Source organism: Amphiura filiformis, chromosome 15 (assembly GCF_039555335.1).
Source record: "Amphiura filiformis chromosome 15, Afil_fr2py, whole genome shotgun sequence".
Taxonomy (NCBI): domain Eukaryota; kingdom Metazoa; phylum Echinodermata; class Ophiuroidea; order Amphilepidida; family Amphiuridae; genus Amphiura; species Amphiura filiformis.
Window position 1 is genome coordinate 17,708,043 of NC_092642.1, and position 19,870 is coordinate 17,727,912.

The 19,870-nt window shown below is 36.5% G+C and overlaps 1 protein-coding gene across 1 annotated transcript; it reads left to right on the forward strand.

Moving 5' to 3' along the window:
• The first annotated feature begins 1,428 nt into the window (after positions 1–1,428).
• LOC140170749 (uncharacterized) lies at positions 1,429–16,305 on the forward strand. The gene is made up of 3 exons (XM_072193978.1): positions 1,429–1,447; positions 14,844–15,454; positions 15,862–16,305. Exons 1-3 carry the CDS (start codon positions 1,429–1,431, stop codon positions 16,303–16,305), a joined length of 1,074 nt encoding a protein of 357 aa, XP_072050079.1.
• Positions 16,306–19,870: the final 3,565 nt, after the last annotated feature.

Consider the following 19,870-nt stretch of genomic DNA (forward strand, 5'->3'; position numbering starts at 1 on the left):
GTACAGACCCCTGTCTTTCCAGACCAGGTGGTCCTCCAATTTGCGTGCGCTTCTACCATGTCATGATGGTATGTGTACATATGAATGTTTTGGTGGCAGGCTAAATTTGATTTTGTATTTGCTACCTGTTGAACTACCGTATATAGATATCACAATACTTTCATGTCTATTCTGCGCAAAATATCTCTTTATTTCCTTTACCAATATACCCAAAAGCTTCAGCAAATGCTCTCTTGTATCGTTCGTTGCTTAATCTACGTTATACATAAGCGGATTTACTGCCGATAATATTATTATGAATCTAAATCGGGAATTTAGTCCACAGGAAAAGTAGAGCGAGGTACCAGATTTGGAGTCCCAAAGGATGAGGGATAATGAGCGGGAAAGGGAATGACTATCAAGAAGTTTAAGAATTTATTGTAAATTTACATCATCGGACAAACTGATCAAAATACATAATGTGTGTGTTAATAAGTCTTTCCAGAGTTACATTACAGCATAATAAGTATAATTGAAAAATGATTCACGTGCAAGACATGATGACAATATATTCCCCATCATTTTAACCAATCTAATTAAACATCATGAACTAATCCTGGGCACGTCTGTATCGGTTGCGGGAGTGAAGTCTTTATCAAAGCACACACAAAACATCGCTTTACTACGTTCAATTGATGCGCGGGACGATACACGATCACTTGATGAACGGGTATCATGGCTTAAAAAGGCACCAATATCAATATTCAATTATGCAAATAGATTATCGTAACAACAATAATAAACATTGTCGTAACGCGAGCCAACCAAAGGATGAACGTTTTCGTTTTAGCTTCAAATATTCTCTCACCAACCAACCAATACTTAGACTATGCCATAGTCGATTTTTGATAAATAAAAATATGTTATTTAATCATGATGAACGCATTCAGTTGAACTCGAAATTATGCTGATATTTATTACATCAAAATACTATTAAATGGTTATGAAAAAGTTTATATAATTATATTAGTGACAGTAGCCTAACAGTAGCGTATACGTAGGTTTATTGAATGCAACATAATTATAATGGCACTTCAATACTGAACAATTCTGATTTTAGAATCTACCAGTTTAATAATCGCGAAAGCCCGAATTTAAAATCGGCTATGAACATTGCATTTTAACAGGACTTTGACCGGGGACTTAGTCCCTAACACACTCTCAATCATACTTGTTTATCAATTAAATTTAACCTAGTACACAAAGCGCCGCAGAGTAATGTACGATGTAGTAATCAATGGTAATGGCACGTGTCCGGAGGATTTAAACCATAACGAGATCTGGGCGACCAATCACAAGCCAGATCCATTTAAAGATGCATTATACATCATGGCCAATCTTAGTAGGCCAGAAATCCGACAATCTTATCCATAAACATCCGTATTAAACATGTTGACCGCAATCGAAAGTAAGTAGTCCACTTGGGAAGCCAACAAACAGAGGAAGTACGTTGACTAAAAAGATCAGAAGTTGTAAGAGTATGCATAATGGGCAAGTGGACTACGGAGAAGTCTAACCAATACTTGAAATGATCGAGATTGCGTACCGCATTTGGCGCCAGAAATATGAAGAAAATAGTTCCATTCGAAATCAGCATTCTTCCAATTTTATTTCTGGCGCAAAACATTGTCATTTGCTTTTCAGAGTTCCGTTTTCCAGTGAGACCTGTCCTTAAGGCCGTAAATTGTTCTGCAGTACATGTATGAAGACAGGATCACTCTGGCATTAACATTATGATACACGTTTGCGTACAGAGACACAATTCTCGCTATTCGCAATAAGGGCGCCGCCAGCGGTTTGCGATGTAATCGTGATGTATCATGGGAAAAGGTTGACACCCAAGTCCGCGCAATACGAATATTACCATGCTATTACATAGGAACACGTGACAATATTTTTTAGTTTGTCAAAATAAAGGTGTTACACGCGAATCGATACTCAATAATACTTAATAATGTGATTTGAAATGTGCACAATTAATTTTTTCTCTATCGATTTGCGTGTAATACCGTTATATTGACAAACTAAAAAATATTGTCACGTGTTCCTATGTAATAGCATGGTAATATTCGTATTGCGCGGACTTGATGTCGACCTTTTCCCATGATACATCACGATTTTCCCATGATACATCACGATTACATCGCAAACCGCTGGCGGCGCCCTTTATTGCGAATAGCGAGAATTAACTGTTTATTTTTTAAGATGCACATCAATCAATACGACGTAACATCGAGAAGAAAGCCGTGATAAAGGATCCCGATCTCACAAGCTATATCATGATATAGTATGCATGATGTTTACGTCTGTATGTCTTCAGAGTCCACCAGAATCCATACTGCATTGAGAACACTATAACTAAAATGTGACTAAAATACAATCTTACTGTCTTCCACGCCGTTTCCAAGCCTTTCATTTCCCCCTACCGGGTGCTCCCTCACATTCCGCACAAAACTATATACAAGCAGCAACCTGATGCAGCAATGATGTTACATATAATGATTTTGTTGCAGGCTAAAGTTGCATTTGTATTCGCGACCTGTGTCCTAGATATTATACTGAAGTTGAACTTGATATCATAATATTTTCATTTTTATTCCGCAAAGCAGATCTCTTTTTTCTTTTACCAACACATCCAAAAACTTCAGCAAATGCTCTTCTGTATCGTTCGTTGCTTACGTTATACATGAGCGGATTTACTGCTGAATTCAACAGTGTTGTAACGCGAGCCAACCAGAGGATGAACGTTTTTGTTTCGGCTTCAAACATTCTCTCACCAACCAACCAATATTTTAAACCATCGAGATTGTATAGTTCATTTGGCGTGAGACAAATGAAGAAAACAGTTCCATTCATAATCAGCATTCTTCCAATTTGATTTCTGGCGCGAAGCATTGCTGTCGTTTGCTTTTCAGAGCCGTGTTCTCCAGTGATACCCGTCCTAGTACTAAGCGCGTAAATAATTCTGCTGTACATGTATAAAGACAAGACGACTGCAAGAGTAAACTGTGCAAAGTCAATTCCACGAAGAGTTAACCAACACCACGAGCAATTTGTGTCCACCTTGCAGACAATGAACTTTGCCGCCATATTATGAAATGTGGTGTTGTTAGACCAATTTATGCATATCGTTTCAGTTTCATGAACATGGAGACCCACACAAGCCGAAACCAACGAAATCAGCCAAGCACTTATCGTCATTCGTACAGTCCAGGTTCTGCCTTTGAGCATTCGATGAGCCAGCGGGTGACATATAGCCAGATATCTTTCAAAGGTGACGAGTGTTATTAAAAACACGGATGTAAAATAACAAAGGTACGTGATAAGCCAGACTAAAGCACAATCGGCACCAGAGTGAAAGGCCAATAAAGCAAAATCAATTGGAGTATTGAAGTAAGTGCACATGAGTCTAACTTGGGCAATAATTAGTAACGTTGCATCGCTAACAGCAAGATTGCATAGGTAGAAGTTGGTAACAGTCCGCATTTCTGGCACGCGATATACAACAAATAATAGCGCAGCACTTCCGAGAATGCCCAATCCGGACACAATAGGTACGACAACAAAGGTGAAGATCTTCTTATAGATAGTGTAGAAGTACGGAACAGCTTCTTCTTCTGAAAGCGATACGTCGCAATCATCATCTGAATAAGTAGAATTCATTTTCTCGAGTCCACCCTTTTGACAAAACACTAGTTCTAGCTATACTACCATTATGCCAACTGGTGCTAAAATTGTTCTTACAATTCGATATTTTATTATTGATGGACAGCGTGTAGTTTCCGATGGAAGTATGTATTGTCAACGCTAACCTATTATACTTTCTGATCAGCCTGTATGTAATACGCGAGAAACGTTCGGTTTTTGCTACTGCGCGAGTCAATAGAGTACGCCCGCGTAAATTCACAAATCGAGTGTCAGTCGTCACGCAATACACAAAGCCCAGTACACGTACTGCTTCCAGCTGTGTGTACGCTATTCTATGGCAATCCACAAGTCCTGCCTATTGCGAGCTGATATTTGTTTTCAAGTAGCTTTTATTACTTCATTTACGATATCACTGTACTTTTTATTCTGACATGAATGCATTATGCATCACATAAAAGCAATTTTATCTCATCCCTAATGTACATTTCGCTTCACAGATGATTCATAAATGCACATAGACAAGCACCTATAATATATGGATTAATAAGCACTAATGTTTCTATTGAGACAAATATCAATCAATCGATAATGTTATTAATATTTACCAAAAACTGATACTGCAGTACAATATAAGTACACAAAATATTTCGTGGACAATTTTTGAACCATATGATAAATATACGAATGCGCCTATAATAATTTTTATTTTACTTTCACGTCTTAGCAGTTTGTAAGTCGTTCTACGTATACTGTTAACATAAACATCTCAAACAAAGTAACTAACCCCCTTAAAAATGGCCATTATTCAAAAAGGGACTATTGTATTACAAATCTGTAAAATGCGTTGGAAGCAGAATTCATTTCTGCGAATTTTGACATCTTATTTGATACGATAGCCCAGAAAACAATAAAACACCGGTCAATTTAATGTAGTGAGGTCCAGATTTGAAAGTTGCACTTACATATAAATTTTTACAATACAAAAACACTCAGATATCATTACACAGATTTCCTTCCATTACACTGAATATAAAATCAATGCAACTTTCAAATCTTGGGTTACATTGATATAAATGTACGCTGCGACGTCATTTAGTCAATTGCTGCAAATGAGGTGTGAAAATGTGCAGAAATAAAATTCTGCTTCCAACGCATTTTACTGATTTGTAATACAATCACCCAGTTTTGAATAATGGTCAATATTTAAGGGGGGTTAGTTACTTTTTTTGAGATGTTTAGTTCGTTTTGTGCAATTCCAAGAAAAATAAGTAGATTTTAGTAACGTTTCACCACTACACTAGTAGCTTCATTAGCCTGATGAAATCACTAGTGTAGTGATGAAATTGCATAAAGAGAACAATGTTAACAGTTGAATCTAACATTACAAATGAAATTGTTGAAAGATAAATGCACATAAATTGTATATTTTAAGCCAGTGTGTACATAAAGTGTAAGGACTTGTGCAAGGGTATTGTTTTGGAGTTAAGTTTTTGCCAAATAAAGATGTTATCATCTCTCTGTGTGTCAGGTGACGCTGTGTAGCGCTGCTGTGGTCTTCACAAGAGTGTACGCCAGCTCACTCGATCTAATGGAAAGTGCGTTGCACCTTACAGTCCTTGGCTAGAAACCAGCTTAATGTCATAGGTCATCTTCGGCCTTCTATAGCCCCTTAAAAATGTGTCTTTCTACACCTCCATCTCTCCTGACAATTATGGCCAAAGTACGTCAGCCTTCTCACCATTATGCCGTTTTTGATGATTAGACTTGTACTAATCTTGTAGGAATGTGTTCTCTTGTCTTTTCATGTCACTTAAAGAAGCCTCCTGTAACACCACACCTCAAAAGCATCAACTCTTATCCTGCCATTCTTGGTCATAGCCCAAGACTCGCATCCGTTAGTAGCAATGGAAAGCACAGTTGCACGAAGTAGGCGTATGAGGTCAATGAATAGGCCCCGGCTTTTCCATATGCTTGACCTGCATTGCACAGTTGTCCTTGCAATACACAGTCTTCTCTTAATTTCAGTTGTGCTGTCACCGATGATGTTAATCATTGAGCCCAGGTATTCAGATTGCTTCAACTCCTCAATCTGCTGTCCATCTATCACAAACTTACCACTTTTCCGCTCTCTGTCTACAGCCATTATTTATGTCTTCTTTGTGTTCATTAGAAGGCTTGTTTCTTCACTGGCCTCTTTGAGGCGCTTCAAAAGATCAATCATCTCTACTCTGCTGCTACAAATAAGAGTGGTATCATCGGCGTATCTCAGGTTAGTAATCTTTGTACCGCCAAACTTCATTACACCAAAGCCCTCCAAAGCTGTTCTCATGACTAGAGTAGACGTCAAATAGGTTTGGTTTTATGACTTTTATTAATTTGTTAAAATTTAATATAAACCCAGCAAACACAAAACGTTTTCGACATCATTCGCAAAAGGTTATAAAAGGTTGTCAGAAAACGTTTAAATATCGGGTTATATAAAGGGTACATTAATGGTATAAAACGTTTTCATAACATTAAATAATATTTGTTGCACAGCAAACGCACAGCAAACGCAAATGTTTTACAGAAAACATTTAAATGTCGGGGTATAAAAACGTTTTAATAACATTCCAAAAACATTTTTGAAAACGTGGTACAAATCTATCTAAACAGAATGTTATTTTGGGGTTGAAAAAATATTTTGCAAAAAATGTTTGCCCAAAATATTTACAATAACGTTTTTAAAATGTTTTCACGACCTTTATATAACCCGACATTTAAATGTTATTAAAACGTTTTGTTAAAAAAACATTTTAAGAACATTTCTGTGTTTGCTGGATACAAATATTTTAACATAATGTTATTTAAGTGTTGACAAAATATTTGGCCAAAATGTTTGCAAAAATAGTTTACAATAACCTTTTTTGAAAACATTTAAAAATAGTGTTGTAGTGTTTTTTCATACAATACTTTTTAGAACGATTTCATGACCTTTATATAACCCGACATGTTAATGTTATTAAAACGTTTTTACCTGAACCAAAACCCAAAATATAACTTATTTAAAACGTTTTAAAAACGTGTTTGCTGGGAAGGCATTAAACCAATGTATGTTTCTTTCCGGTCCCTGCTGCAGGGGGATGACACTCTTATTCACATTTTCATTTTACAACGCAAACCTATATCGAATCCCGGTGGTTTGCGAATAATAAAATGTCCGCATCCCAGATCAATTAAACCCTGGTGGGTCAGTCCATATGAAATCAAGGAGGCCCCCACCTGACCCCCTCAGATTTGCTTGATATTTAAGTCATATGTTGTACCTGTAAAAATATTAAAAACCTGCAAATTTGAGGTCTGTAGCTCTTACGGATTTTCTGTGGCAGCCATTTAAAGTTGGAGTAGGGGGCTCTAAATTTGGACTCAAAAGTTACCCTTTAAATAAATTTAATCTTTGGGAGTCTGTGCCTTCTTTACAAAGAGAGGGAGAGGTCTGAAACCTTGTATACACGCTAACTGCATGCCCAATTTGTCAAAAAGTAAAAAAAAAAATTAAAAAAATTATTGCGCTTTGTGTCACGGGGTCATTAAATATGCAAGAAAAAATGTAATGTTTTATAAACTGACAAGTTTAGCCCCCCTAAATTCACAACTGATGCAATGCATTGTATTTATCTTATATATATAGCATCAGTGATAACGGGGTCATTAAATATGCAAGAAAAAATGTAATGTTTTGTAAATTGGCAAGTTTAGCCCCCTTAAATTCACATTTGTTGTCAAATTAGTTATTTTTTGTTGTCACTGATGCTAAATATAGGATAAATGCAATGCATATCCAAAAAATTGAGCTCACAATTCATTTACATTTCGAACAGCGCCCTCACGAAGATGAAATTTATTGCAAATTCAACATTTTCAGGGGGCACAAAGTCGATGTGGTCCACCTTCAAAATTTATAAAACATCACTTTTATATGACTACTAGTCTTAAATTACAACTTGGTAAGTCCCAGTAATTTTATAGAGTTGACTTCATATAAAACGAAATGACCAAAGTTGACCATTTTCTTATGATTGTATGTACTGCAAATGTGCCGAATTCGGAAGGTTTAAAAGTCAAAATGGCCATGCAATATTGAAAATAAATGACTTCTCGTTTTATATGCGTCAACCTAGACAATTAATGGCCCTATTTGAAATTTAAGACTTTAGTCATATAAAAATGATGTTTTATAAATTTTGAAGGTGGACCACATCGACTTTGGGCCCCCTGAAAATGTAGAATTTGCAATAAATTTCATCTTCGTGAGGGCGCTGTTCGAAATGTAAATGAATTGTGAGCTCAATTTTTGGATATGTATTTGTATTTATCCCATATTTAGTATCAGTGACAACAAAAAAATAATTAATTTGACAAAAATGTGAATTTAGGGGGCTAAACTTGCCAATTTACAAAACATTACATTTTTTTCTTGCATATTTAATGACCCCGTGACACAACCCGCAATTAAAGATTTTTTTTATTTTTTATTTTTTTACAAATTGGGCATGCATTTAGTGTGTATACAAGGTTTCAGACCTCTCTCTCTTTTTGTAAAGAAGTCACAGACTCCCAAAGATGAAATTTATTTAAAGGGCAACTTTTGAGTCCAATTTTAGACCACCCTACTCCTAGTACAATATAAGTACACAAAATATTTCGTGGACAATTTTTGAACCATATGATAAATATACGAATGCGCCTATAATAATTTTTATTTTACTTTCACGTCTTAGCAGTTTGTAAGTCGTTCTACGTATACTGTTAACATAAACATCTCAAACAAAGTAACTAACCCCCCTTAGGTAATGGCCATTATTCAAAAAGGGACTATTGTATTACAAATCTGTAAAATGCGTTGGAAGCAGAATTCATTTCTGCGAATTTTGACATCTTATTTGATACGATAGCCCAGAAAACAATAAAACACCGGTCAATTTAATGTAGTGAGGTCCAGATTTGAAAGTTGCACTTACATATAAATTTTTACAATACAAAAACACTCAGATATCATTACACAGATTTCCTTCCATTACACTGAATATAAAATCAATGCAACTTTCAAATCTTGGGTTACATTGATATAAATGTACGCTGCGACGTCATTTAGTCAATTGCTGCAAATGAGGTGTGAAAATGTGCAGAAATAAAATTCTGCTTCCAACGCATTTTACTGATTTGTAATACAATCACCCAGTTTTGAATAATGGTCAATATTTAAGGGGGGTTAGTTACTTTTTTTGAGATGTTTAGTTCGTTTTGTGCAATTCCAAGAAAAATAAGTAGATTTTAGTAACGTTTCACCACTACACTAGTAGCTTCATTAGCCTGATGAAATCACTAGTGTAGTGATGAAATTGCATAAAGAGAACAATGTTAACAGTTGAATCTAACATTACAAATGAAATTGTTGAAAGATAAATGCACATAAATTGTATATTTTAAGCCAGTGTGTACATAAAGTGTAAGGACTTGTGCAAGGGTATTGTTTTGGAGTTAAGTTTTTTGCCAAATAAAGATGTTATCATCTCTCTGTGTGTCAGGTGACGCTGTGTAGCGCTGCTGTGGTCTTCACAAGAGTGTACGCCAGCTCACTCGATCTAATGGAAAGTGCGTTGCACCTTACAGTCCTTGGCTAGAAACCAGCTTAATGTCATAGGTCATCTTCGGCCTTCTATAGCCCCTTAAAAATGTGTCTTTCTACACCTCCATCTCTCCTGACAATTATGGCCAAAGTACGTCAGCCTTCTCACCATTATGCCGTTTTTGATGATTAGACTTGTACTAATCTTGTAGGAATGTGTTCTCTTGTCTTTTCATGTCACTTAAAGAAGCCTCCTGTAACACCACACCTCAAAAGCATCAACTCTTATCCTGCCATTCTTGGTCATAGCCCAAGACTCGCATCCGTTAGTAGCAATGGAAAGCACAGTTGCACGAAGTAGGCGTATGAGGTCAATGAATAGGCCCCGGCTTTTCCATATGCTTGACCTGCATTGCACAGTTGTCCTTGCAATACACAGTCTTCTCTTAATTTCAGTTGTGCTGTCACCGATGATGTTAATCATTGAGCCCAGGTATTCAGATTGCTTCAACTCCTCAATCTGCTGTCCATCTATCACAAACTTACCACTTTTCCGCTCTCTGTCTACAGCCATTATTTATGTCTTCTTTGTGTTCATTAGAAGGCTTGTTTCTTCACTGGCCTCTTTGAGGCGCTTCAAAAGATCAATCATCTCTACTCTGCTGCTACAAATAAGAGTGGTATCATCGGCGTATCTCAGGTTAGTAATCTTTGTACCGCCAAACTTCATTACACCAAAGCCCTCCAAAGCTGTTCTCATGACTAGAGTAGACGTCAAATAGGTTTGGTTTTATGACTTTTATTAATTTGTTAAAATTTAATATAAACCCAGCAAACACAAAACGTTTTCGACATCATTCGCAAAAGGTTATAAAAGGTTGTCAGAAAACGTTTAAATATCGGGTTATATAAAGGGTACATTAATGGTATAAAACGTTTTCATAACATTAAATAATATTTGTTGCACAGCAAACGCACAGCAAACGCAAATGTTTTACAGAAAACATTTAAATGTCGGGGTATAAAAAACGTTTTAATAACATTCCAAAAACATTTTTGAAAACGTGGTACAAATCATTCTAAACAGAATGTTATTTTGGGGTTGAAAAAATATTTTGCAAAAAATGTTTGCCCAAAATATTTACAATAACGTTTTTAAAATGTTTTCACGACCTTTATATAACCCGACATTTAAATGTTATTAAAACGTTTTGTAAAAAAAACATTTTAAGAACATTTCTGTGTTTGCTGGATACAAATATTTTAACATAATGTTATTTAAGAGTTGACAAAATATTTGGCCAAAAATGTTTGCAAAAATAGTTTACAATGACATTTCGAAAACATTTTAAAAATATTGTTGTAGTGTGTTTTTATATAAAACGTTTTAGAACGATTTCATGACCTTTATATAACCCGACATGTTAATGTTATTAAAACGTTTTTACCTGAACCAAAACCCAAAATATAACTTATTTAAAACGTTTTAAAAACGTTTTTGTGTTTGCTGGGAAGGCATTAAACCAATGTATGTTTCTTTCCGGTCCCTGCTGCAGGGGGATGACACTCTTATTCACATTTTCATTTTACAACGCAAACCTATATCGAATCCCGGTGGTTTGCGAATAATAAAATGTCCGCATCCCAGATCAATTAAACCCTGGTGGGTCAGTCCATATGAAATCAAGGAGGCCCCCACCTGACCCCCTCAGATTTGCTTGATATTTAAGTCATATGTTGTACCTGTAAAAATATTAAAAACCTGCACATTTGAGGTCTGTAGCTCTTACGGATTTTCTGTGGCAGCCATTTAAAGTTGGAGTAGGGGGCTCTAAATTTGGACTCAAAAGTTACCCTTTAAATAAATTTAATCTTTGGGAGTCTGTGCCTTCTTTACAAAGAGAGGGAGAGGTCTGAAACCTTGTATACACGCTAACTGCATGCCCAATTTGTCAAAAAGTAAAAAAAAAATTAAAAAATTATTGCGCTTTGTGTCACGGGGTCATTAAATATGCAAGAAAAAATGTAATGTTTTATAAACTGACAAGTTTAGTTATTTTTTGTTGTCACTGATACTAAATATAGGATAAATACAATGCATATCCAAAAAATTGAGCACACAATTCATTTACATTTCGAACAGCGCCCTCACGAAGATGAAATTTATTGCAAATTCAACATTTTCAGGGGCCCAAAGTCGATGTGGTCCACCTTCAAAATGTATAAAACATCACTTTTATATGACTACTAGTCTTACATTACAACTTAGGTAAGTCCCAGTAATTGTCTAGGCTGACTTCATATAAAACGACAAGCCCAAAGTTGACCATTTTCTTACGATTGCATGTACTGCAAATGTGCCGAATTTGGAAGGCTTAAAAGTCAAATTGGCCACAATATTGAAAAAAAATTATTAGATGCGTAGTTATTGGCCCTATTTACTATTATTTCCATTTTATTTTCAATATACAGATTTTCTGTGGCAGCCATTTAAAGTTGGAGTAGGGGAATCTAACTTTGGACCCAAAAGTTGCCCTTTGAATAAATTTCATCTTTGGGAGCCTGTACCTTCCTAATAAAATAAGAGAGGTCTGAAACCTTGTATACACACTAATTGCATGTCCAATTTGTCAAAAAGTAAAAAAATAAAAATAAATTTATTACGCTTTGCGTCACGGGGTCATTAAATATGCAAGAAAAAATGTAACGTTTTATAAATTGACAAGTTTAGCCCCCTTAAATTCACATTTGTTGTCAAATTAGTTATTTTTTGTTGTCACTGATGCTAAATATAGGATAAATGCAATGCATATCCAAAAAATTGAGCTCACAATTCATTTACATTTCGAACAGCGCCCTCACGAAGATGAAATTTATTGCAAATTCAACATTTTCAGGGGGCACAAAGTCGATGTGGTCCACCTTCAAAATTTATAAAACATCACTTTTATATGACTACTAGTCTTAAATTACAACTTGGGTAAGTCCCAGTAATTTTATAGGTTGACTTCATATAAAACGACAAGCCCAAAGTTGACCATTTTCTTATGATTGTATGTACTGCAAATGTGCCGAATTCGGAAGGTTTAAAAGTCAAAATGGCCACAATATTGAAAATAAATGACTAGATGCGTAGTTAATGGCCCTATTTACTTTAATTTCCATTTTATTTTCAATATTGGGGCCAATTTGACTTTTAAGCCTTCCAAATTCGGCACATTTGCAGTACATGCAATCATAAGAAAATGGTCAACTTTGGGCTTGTCGTTTTATATGAAGTCAACTAGACAATTACTGGGACTTACCTAAGTTGAAATTTAAGACTATTAGTCATATAAAAATGATGTTTTATAAATTTTGAAGGTGGACCACATCGACTTTGGGCCCCCTGAAAATGTTGAATTTGCAATAAATTTCATCTTCGTGAGGGCGCTGTTCGAAATGTAAATGAATTGTGAGCTCAATTTTTTGGATATGTATTGTATTTATCCCATATTTAGTATCAGTGACAACAAAAAATAATTAATTTGACAAAAAATGTGAATTTAGGGGGGCTAAACTTGCCAATTTACAAAACATTACATTTTTTCTTGCATATTTAATGACCCCGTGACACAACACGCAATTAGAGAAATTTTTTTATTTTTTACTTTTTGACAAATTGGGCATGCATTTAGTGTGTATACAAGGTTTCAGACCTCTCTCTTTTTTGTAAAGAAGTCACAGACTCCCAAAGATGAAATTTATTTAAAGGGCAACTTTTGAGTCCAATTTTAGACCACCCTACTCCAACTTTAAATGGCTGCCACAGAAAATCCGTAAGAGTTACAGACCTCAGATTTGCAGGTTTTAATATTTTAACACGTACAACATATGACTAAAATATAAAGCAAATCTGAGGGGGTCAGGTGGGGACCTCCTTGATTTCATATGGACTAACCCTGGTATGAATTATTTATTAGCTTTCGCCACGATCCGTTTTGCAATAACATAAAAGCACTTCAAATAACAGCCCGTTGAGTTCAATGAACTACGCCCTGAAACCGATAGTGCCCCGTAAAGAAGCTCTAGCTCCCATTGACCCCTACACAGGTCAGTGAGCTCTCCATACACAAATGAACAAGTACAATAGGACAAGGCCAGCACCTATGACCTGCTTAGTGACATGTTATTTTGAAGTCTTCTAAAGCTTAATATCTTGAAGATTAGTATTCGTTTGTACATATGGACTGCGCATTTATGATGCAAAATATTAGTTCTTATATAAAATTACAAAATATTGGTATTATGACACACGGTATAGGTGATATAAAACGACTGATAAAATCATGTCATCATGGCGTCATGTCAAAGGTTCATTATATCCCGTATGTTTGTCTAAATTAATTAATATTTTCAGAACAATTTCTACACCCATTTAATATGTACTCAGGTGGAACCCGACTTTTTTTAATTTTCATTTCTTTTTATGTAACAAATTCAGGTTTTTCCATTGCGCGCGCTGCCGGGCAATACAAATTTAATGCTAACATTGAATAAACGCGGAATTAAAAATATGCGTTTCTAGTATATACAGCGTCTGACTCTACCTGAGTCCCATGGGCTCCAAGAATGGCTCTCCATACACAAATGAACAAATACAATGAAGGGTCGCCATTGCTCTCCATACACAAATGAACCAATACAATGGAGAGTCCGAATGCCATGCAAATGAGCCAAGTGTCCTCTCAAGGTATGCTCTGTGCCTGCTGCTTATTCAATAATTATTATATATATTCACCAGGGACGGAGCTAGAGCTTTGGCAGCCTGTATTAACCTAATATAAGCAAATAAATAATCTTGTACTACAAAGTAAAATGACACCGCTTACGCTTAGTATTCGTCATTAATGTTTCAAACACAATCAGGAGTGATTGATTTTTAATCATTTTGATATATAGCAGGTTAAGGGGGTACTACACCCCTGGCCAATCTTGTGCCTATTTTTGCACTTTTCTCAAAAATTATAGCGCATTGGTGACAAGTAAGATATGTATATTATAGGGGCAAGGACTACAACTACTGCACTAATAATTCAGCAACTCAAGGCAATTAGTTATTAATTTATTGATCAAATATTAGTTTTCCCTCATTTTTGACTGTAGCTCCACAACTTTTGTCTGTGTTGAAATAAAATTTCCAATGCAGTAGTTGTAGTCCTTGCCCCTATAATATACATATCTTAATTGTCACCAATGCGCTATAATTTTTGAGAAAAATGTACAAATAGGCACAAAATTGGGCAGCGGTGTAGTACGCCCTTAAGTGACATACATTTTAATATTAGCATGAAAGTTCATCTGTGTTGGTAGACTTCATAATTGTAAATTTAAACTTATGATCTCAACACAAAATTAAGACGTACCTCAAATTTTCGGTCACAACTTTGACCTTCATCTGGAGACTGGCAACCCAAGTTTGGGATCAGTGACCTTTTGGACACTTGACCCCAAAACCCGGTCGTACACTCTGGGTAACTTGTATCGGCCCCATCTAACCTTTCTAAAGAGGAGAGGGAAGCTTTGCAACAGCTTCAGAAAGATCAGTCAATCCAAATCTTACCAGCCGATAAGGGAAGATTAGTGGTCATCTTTAATAGTGAGGAATACAATCGCAAGTGTGAGAAACTTCTTAGTGACACTAATACCTACAAGAACTTAGGCAAAAAGGATCCAACCAGTAAGTACAAGAAACAATTAACATCTGTGCTTCTTGAAATCGAGAAAGAGGGTGGTATCAACAGAGTTGAGTACAGACAGTTGTACCCCACCACCGAAACTCCACCTAAATTTTACGGGTTGCCTAAAATTCATAAGAAAGACACTCCACTCAGACCCATTGTGAGTAGCGTCGGGTCAATCACATACAGTAGTGCTAAATTGGTTGCTGACATTTTAGCCCCTCTTGTTGGTAAGACAGAACACCACGTTGCCAATTCTCAGATTTTCGCAGAGCGAATTAAGAACGAAACTGTAGAGGAGGACGAAGAATTAAGATCTTATGATGTCACTGCTCTTTTTACCTCTGTACCCGTTGACAAAGCATTAAGAATTATTCAAGCTCGTCTGGAACAGGATAACACACTTAGTGATCGGACACATGTGACAAAACTTCTCGAAGTGTGTTTGAATTGTACTTACTTTGTGTATAATGGAAATTACTATCAGCAAATCCATGGCGCGGCTATGGGGTCACCTGTATCCCCGATCGTCTGTAACTTATATATGGAACAATTAGAACAGGAAGCGATAAGATCAGCCCCCCACCCCCCTTTGTGGTGGTTCCGTTATGTCGACGATACCCATACAAAGTTAAAAAAAACCAATACGCGGAGGAGTTTACGAATCACTTGAACTCAATCGATCCGGACATCAAGTTCACGACAGAAGGCGAGGAAAATAGGTCACTCGCATTCCTCGACACTCATACAGTCATCCAAGAGGACGGTACGCTAAAAATCAAAATCTATAGGAAACCGACCCACACGGATCAATACTTGAACTTTGATTCAAATCATCCTGTCCAGCACAAACTGGGTGTAATCCAGACTCTTCACCACAGAGCGGGCAGTATCATATCTGAGCAAGAGGACATAGCGGAGGAGAAATCCCACATTAACAGTGCATTAAAGAAGTGCGGTTATCCGAACTGGTCCTTTGACAAAGCTAAGAAAGCGAAAGAAGGGAAGTCTAAGAACAGTAACCTGAAAAATACAAACGTTGAGACAAAAGGACAAGTAGTTTTGCCCTACGTTAAAGGAACTTCCGAAGCCTTACGAAGAATCTTCGGCACCTACGGCATCAGAGTTTGTTTTAAACCCACTCAAACTCTGAGGCAGCTACTTGTCTCACCTAAAGACAAAACTGAGAAGAAAGACATTACCGGACCAATTTATTACATCCCCTGTCAGGGAAAACCCTGCAGGGCCAGTGTTCAGAATCTTACATTGGTGAGACTGAAAGATCTTTGAAAACCAGATTCTCAGAACACCGTCGTCCGAGTACTACCTCGTCGGAAGTCTCCCAGCACATCCACATTGAATCCCCCGGCCACCAAGTTGATTTGGATGAGGTCAAAATCCTCGACCGGGATGCTAGATACTTTGAAAGGGGTGTGAAGGAGTCAATTTACATCAGAGTCAACCAACCATCTCTCAACCGCGACGGGGCCGATACAAGTTACCCAGAGTGTACGACCGGGTTTTGGGGTCAAGTGTCCAAAAGGTCACTGATCCCAAACTTGGGTTGCCAGTCTCCAGATGAAGGTCAAAGTTGTGACCGAAAATTTGAGGTACGTCTTAATTTTGTGTTGAGATCATAAGTTTAAATTTACAATAACATTTTAATATTATCTATTAAGATAAAAGCACACATGACCTAAACAATGGGAACACAAAACATAACAGTAAATACTATACAACTATGTTTAAGACGTTTTGTATATCATTGAACTAATTTGAAAGAATGTGCTCATAATCCTGATTGTCGTGCACTTCCTTTAATTGCATTTCCAAAGCTTTTTTCAGTATCATTGGAAACTGGAATTCCAGTCGTTTTCAGAAAGCACACTTGGAAATCTAGACATTTCTTTGAATGTTAAGTTTTTCCTCTATAGGGGGTGTGCCCATTGCATGACTGATGTTTACGTTTGTATGTCGGCAGAGTCCACCACAATCCACACTTAAATATAATATTCATGTCTTCCGCGCCGTTTCTCAACCTATCAATTTGCAACAATTTCATGTCATGATATTAATGTTTTGGCTGCAGGCTAAAGTTGATTTTGTATTTGCTACCTGTTACTTAAAGGAGTATTTCGTGATCCTAGCATCCTCCTTTTATGTCATTTTTCAGTAGATATCCACGAAAAAAGCTTATTCCCAAAATTTCAGTTGATTCCGCCTTTGCGTTTGCGTTTTATTTATGATCATCTGTATCACACTGCTCCATAGAAAATGTGTTGTAATTTCGTTCTGGTGCACCAGAACGAAATTCAAATTTCACGATATCTTTGCTAAACGAATTAATCTGCAAGAAATTGTTTGTACATAAACATTATGTAACCAGCGGTTTCCAGTGATATAAAAATCTCAACTTGTTTTGAGAAAAGCGGGGGGATGAGGCTGTGGATCACGAAATGCCCTTTTAAGTATCATACTGAAGTCGAACTTGATATCATAACATTTTTATTTCCATTCCGCGATGAATATCTCTTGTTTCCTTTACCAACACACTCAAAAGCTTCTGCAAATGCTCTCCTGTATCGCCCGTTACTTACGTTATACATGAGGGGATTTACTGCCGAATTTAACAGCGTCGTAACGCGAGCCAACCAGAGGATGAAAGTCTTCGCTTTATCTTCAAACATTCTTTCACCAACCAACCAATACTTGAAACGATTGAGATTGTATATTTCATTTGGCGCCAAACATATGAAGAAAACAGTTCCATTCAAAATCAGCATTCTTCCAATTTGATTTCTGGCGCGAATCATTGCCGTCGTTTGCTGTTCAGAGCCGCGTTCTCCAGTGAGACCTGTCCTTGTACTAAGCGCGTATATAATTCTGCAGTACATGTATGAAGACAAGATTACTGCAAGAGTAAACTGTACAAAGTCAATTGCAGCAAGAGTTTGCCAACACCAAGAGCAACGGTCTACCTTACATACAATGAATTTTGCCGCCATGTTCTGAAATGTGGTGCTGTTAGACCAATCTATGCATATTGTTTCAGTTTCATGAAAATGGAGACCCACACACGCTGAAACTAATGAAATCAACCAAGCACATATCGTCATTCGTACAGTCCAGGTCCTGCCTTTGAGCATTCGATGCGTTATCGGGTGACATATAGCCAGATATCTTTCAAAGGTGACGAGTGTTATTAAGTACACAGATGCAAAATAACAAAGGTATGTGATAAGCCAGACTAGAGCACAACCGGCACCAGAATGAAACGCCGAAATGGCAAAGTCAATTGGAGTTGTGAAGTAAAGCCACATGAGCCTAACTGCTACAATAATTAGATACGTTGCATCGCTGACAGCAAGATTACACAGGTAGAAGTTGGTTACAGTCCGCATTTCTGGCACGCGATATAGAACAAATAGTAGAGCAGCATTTCCAAGAATGCCCAATCCGGCCACAATGGGTACGATCACTAGGATGAAGATCTTCTTATACATGGTGTAAAAATACTGAGCAGCTTCTACATCTGAAAACAATACGACGCAATCATCGTCTGAATGCGTAGAATTCATTTTCTCGTGTGCACCCATTTGATAAAACACTTGTACGCGCTATAATACCATATCAAAATATGCAGACTGTTGCTAAAAAATGTTCTTATAATGCGATATGTGAATTAATGGACAGCAAGTACATGTAGTTTCCGAGGGCAGTATGTTTTAACCAAACGTATTGTTAAAGCAAGCCAATTTATATTGGTTTTCAAGTATTGGGCTAATCCATGTAAAGTCTACACTCCCCGTGTGAGGCGTAAAATAATTTCAAATGGAATTACCCACATTTACCAACTCTATTTGAAACTCACCACCTCTGTAGAAGCTTTAAATTGAATCTTTCTCAGAGGGAGGGAGTTTTTTGGTGGGGAAACGTTTTTATTTTATTATTATTATTTTGTTACAACGGGAAAAATAATCATTGTAAATTACATTTTATTAAGTAAAGTCTGATTCAAAGCACACAAGACTTAGGTAGCTACAAGATAACACAATTATCATCTTTTATTGTTACCATATTTTACGCTAGGAATCTGAGTTTGATTCCTTGAGATGAAAACATTAACAAATCCTGCATCCATCAACACCTATATAAATTGTCATGTGATTGGAATAAGTAAAAACTTGTATACATAGGAATAGCTGCCAGAAGTAGTTATCAACTAGCTTGCTTTCTGGTGTATTGAAAAATACAGGATTGCTTCAAATTCGATTAGCAGCAGTGTAATCATGGTAATGAAGAATGCAATGATATATAATTTTCACCCCTAACCCTGCGACGCAAACTATGGCCACATAATAAACGAGTTGAGTATTCTATCCCAGTTGTTTATCTATGATTGAAGGGTGCTAGAACCTATCTTGGAACCCATGTACTTGAATGATCAACGAAAAAAGAAACAGTAAATGTAGAGAGAAATAATTTGTAAAAAGAACATAACACGCAAATTAAGGGGGAAATTGCATTGCCGTTCTAACAATTTTTACATAATGGTCATTTTCACAGTAAAGGGTGTAACTTTTGATTTTTAGGGTCAAAATTTCAAACCACTTAAATATGTTTCTGTTTACTGAAATCATGCATAGAAGCAACTTAAATTCCAGTAAAATAATGTTTCAAGGCTTAAACCTTTTGGTTTATAATAACAAATTTGACATTTCCATAACATTTTGGTTAAAATCTAGGAAAAAATGTATTTTACACAAGCTCAGAAAATTATGAAATGAAAGCTGGAATACATGTGAAATTCCATTCCAAAGTAAGGCAACAGATATAAGTTAAGATGATTTTGCTA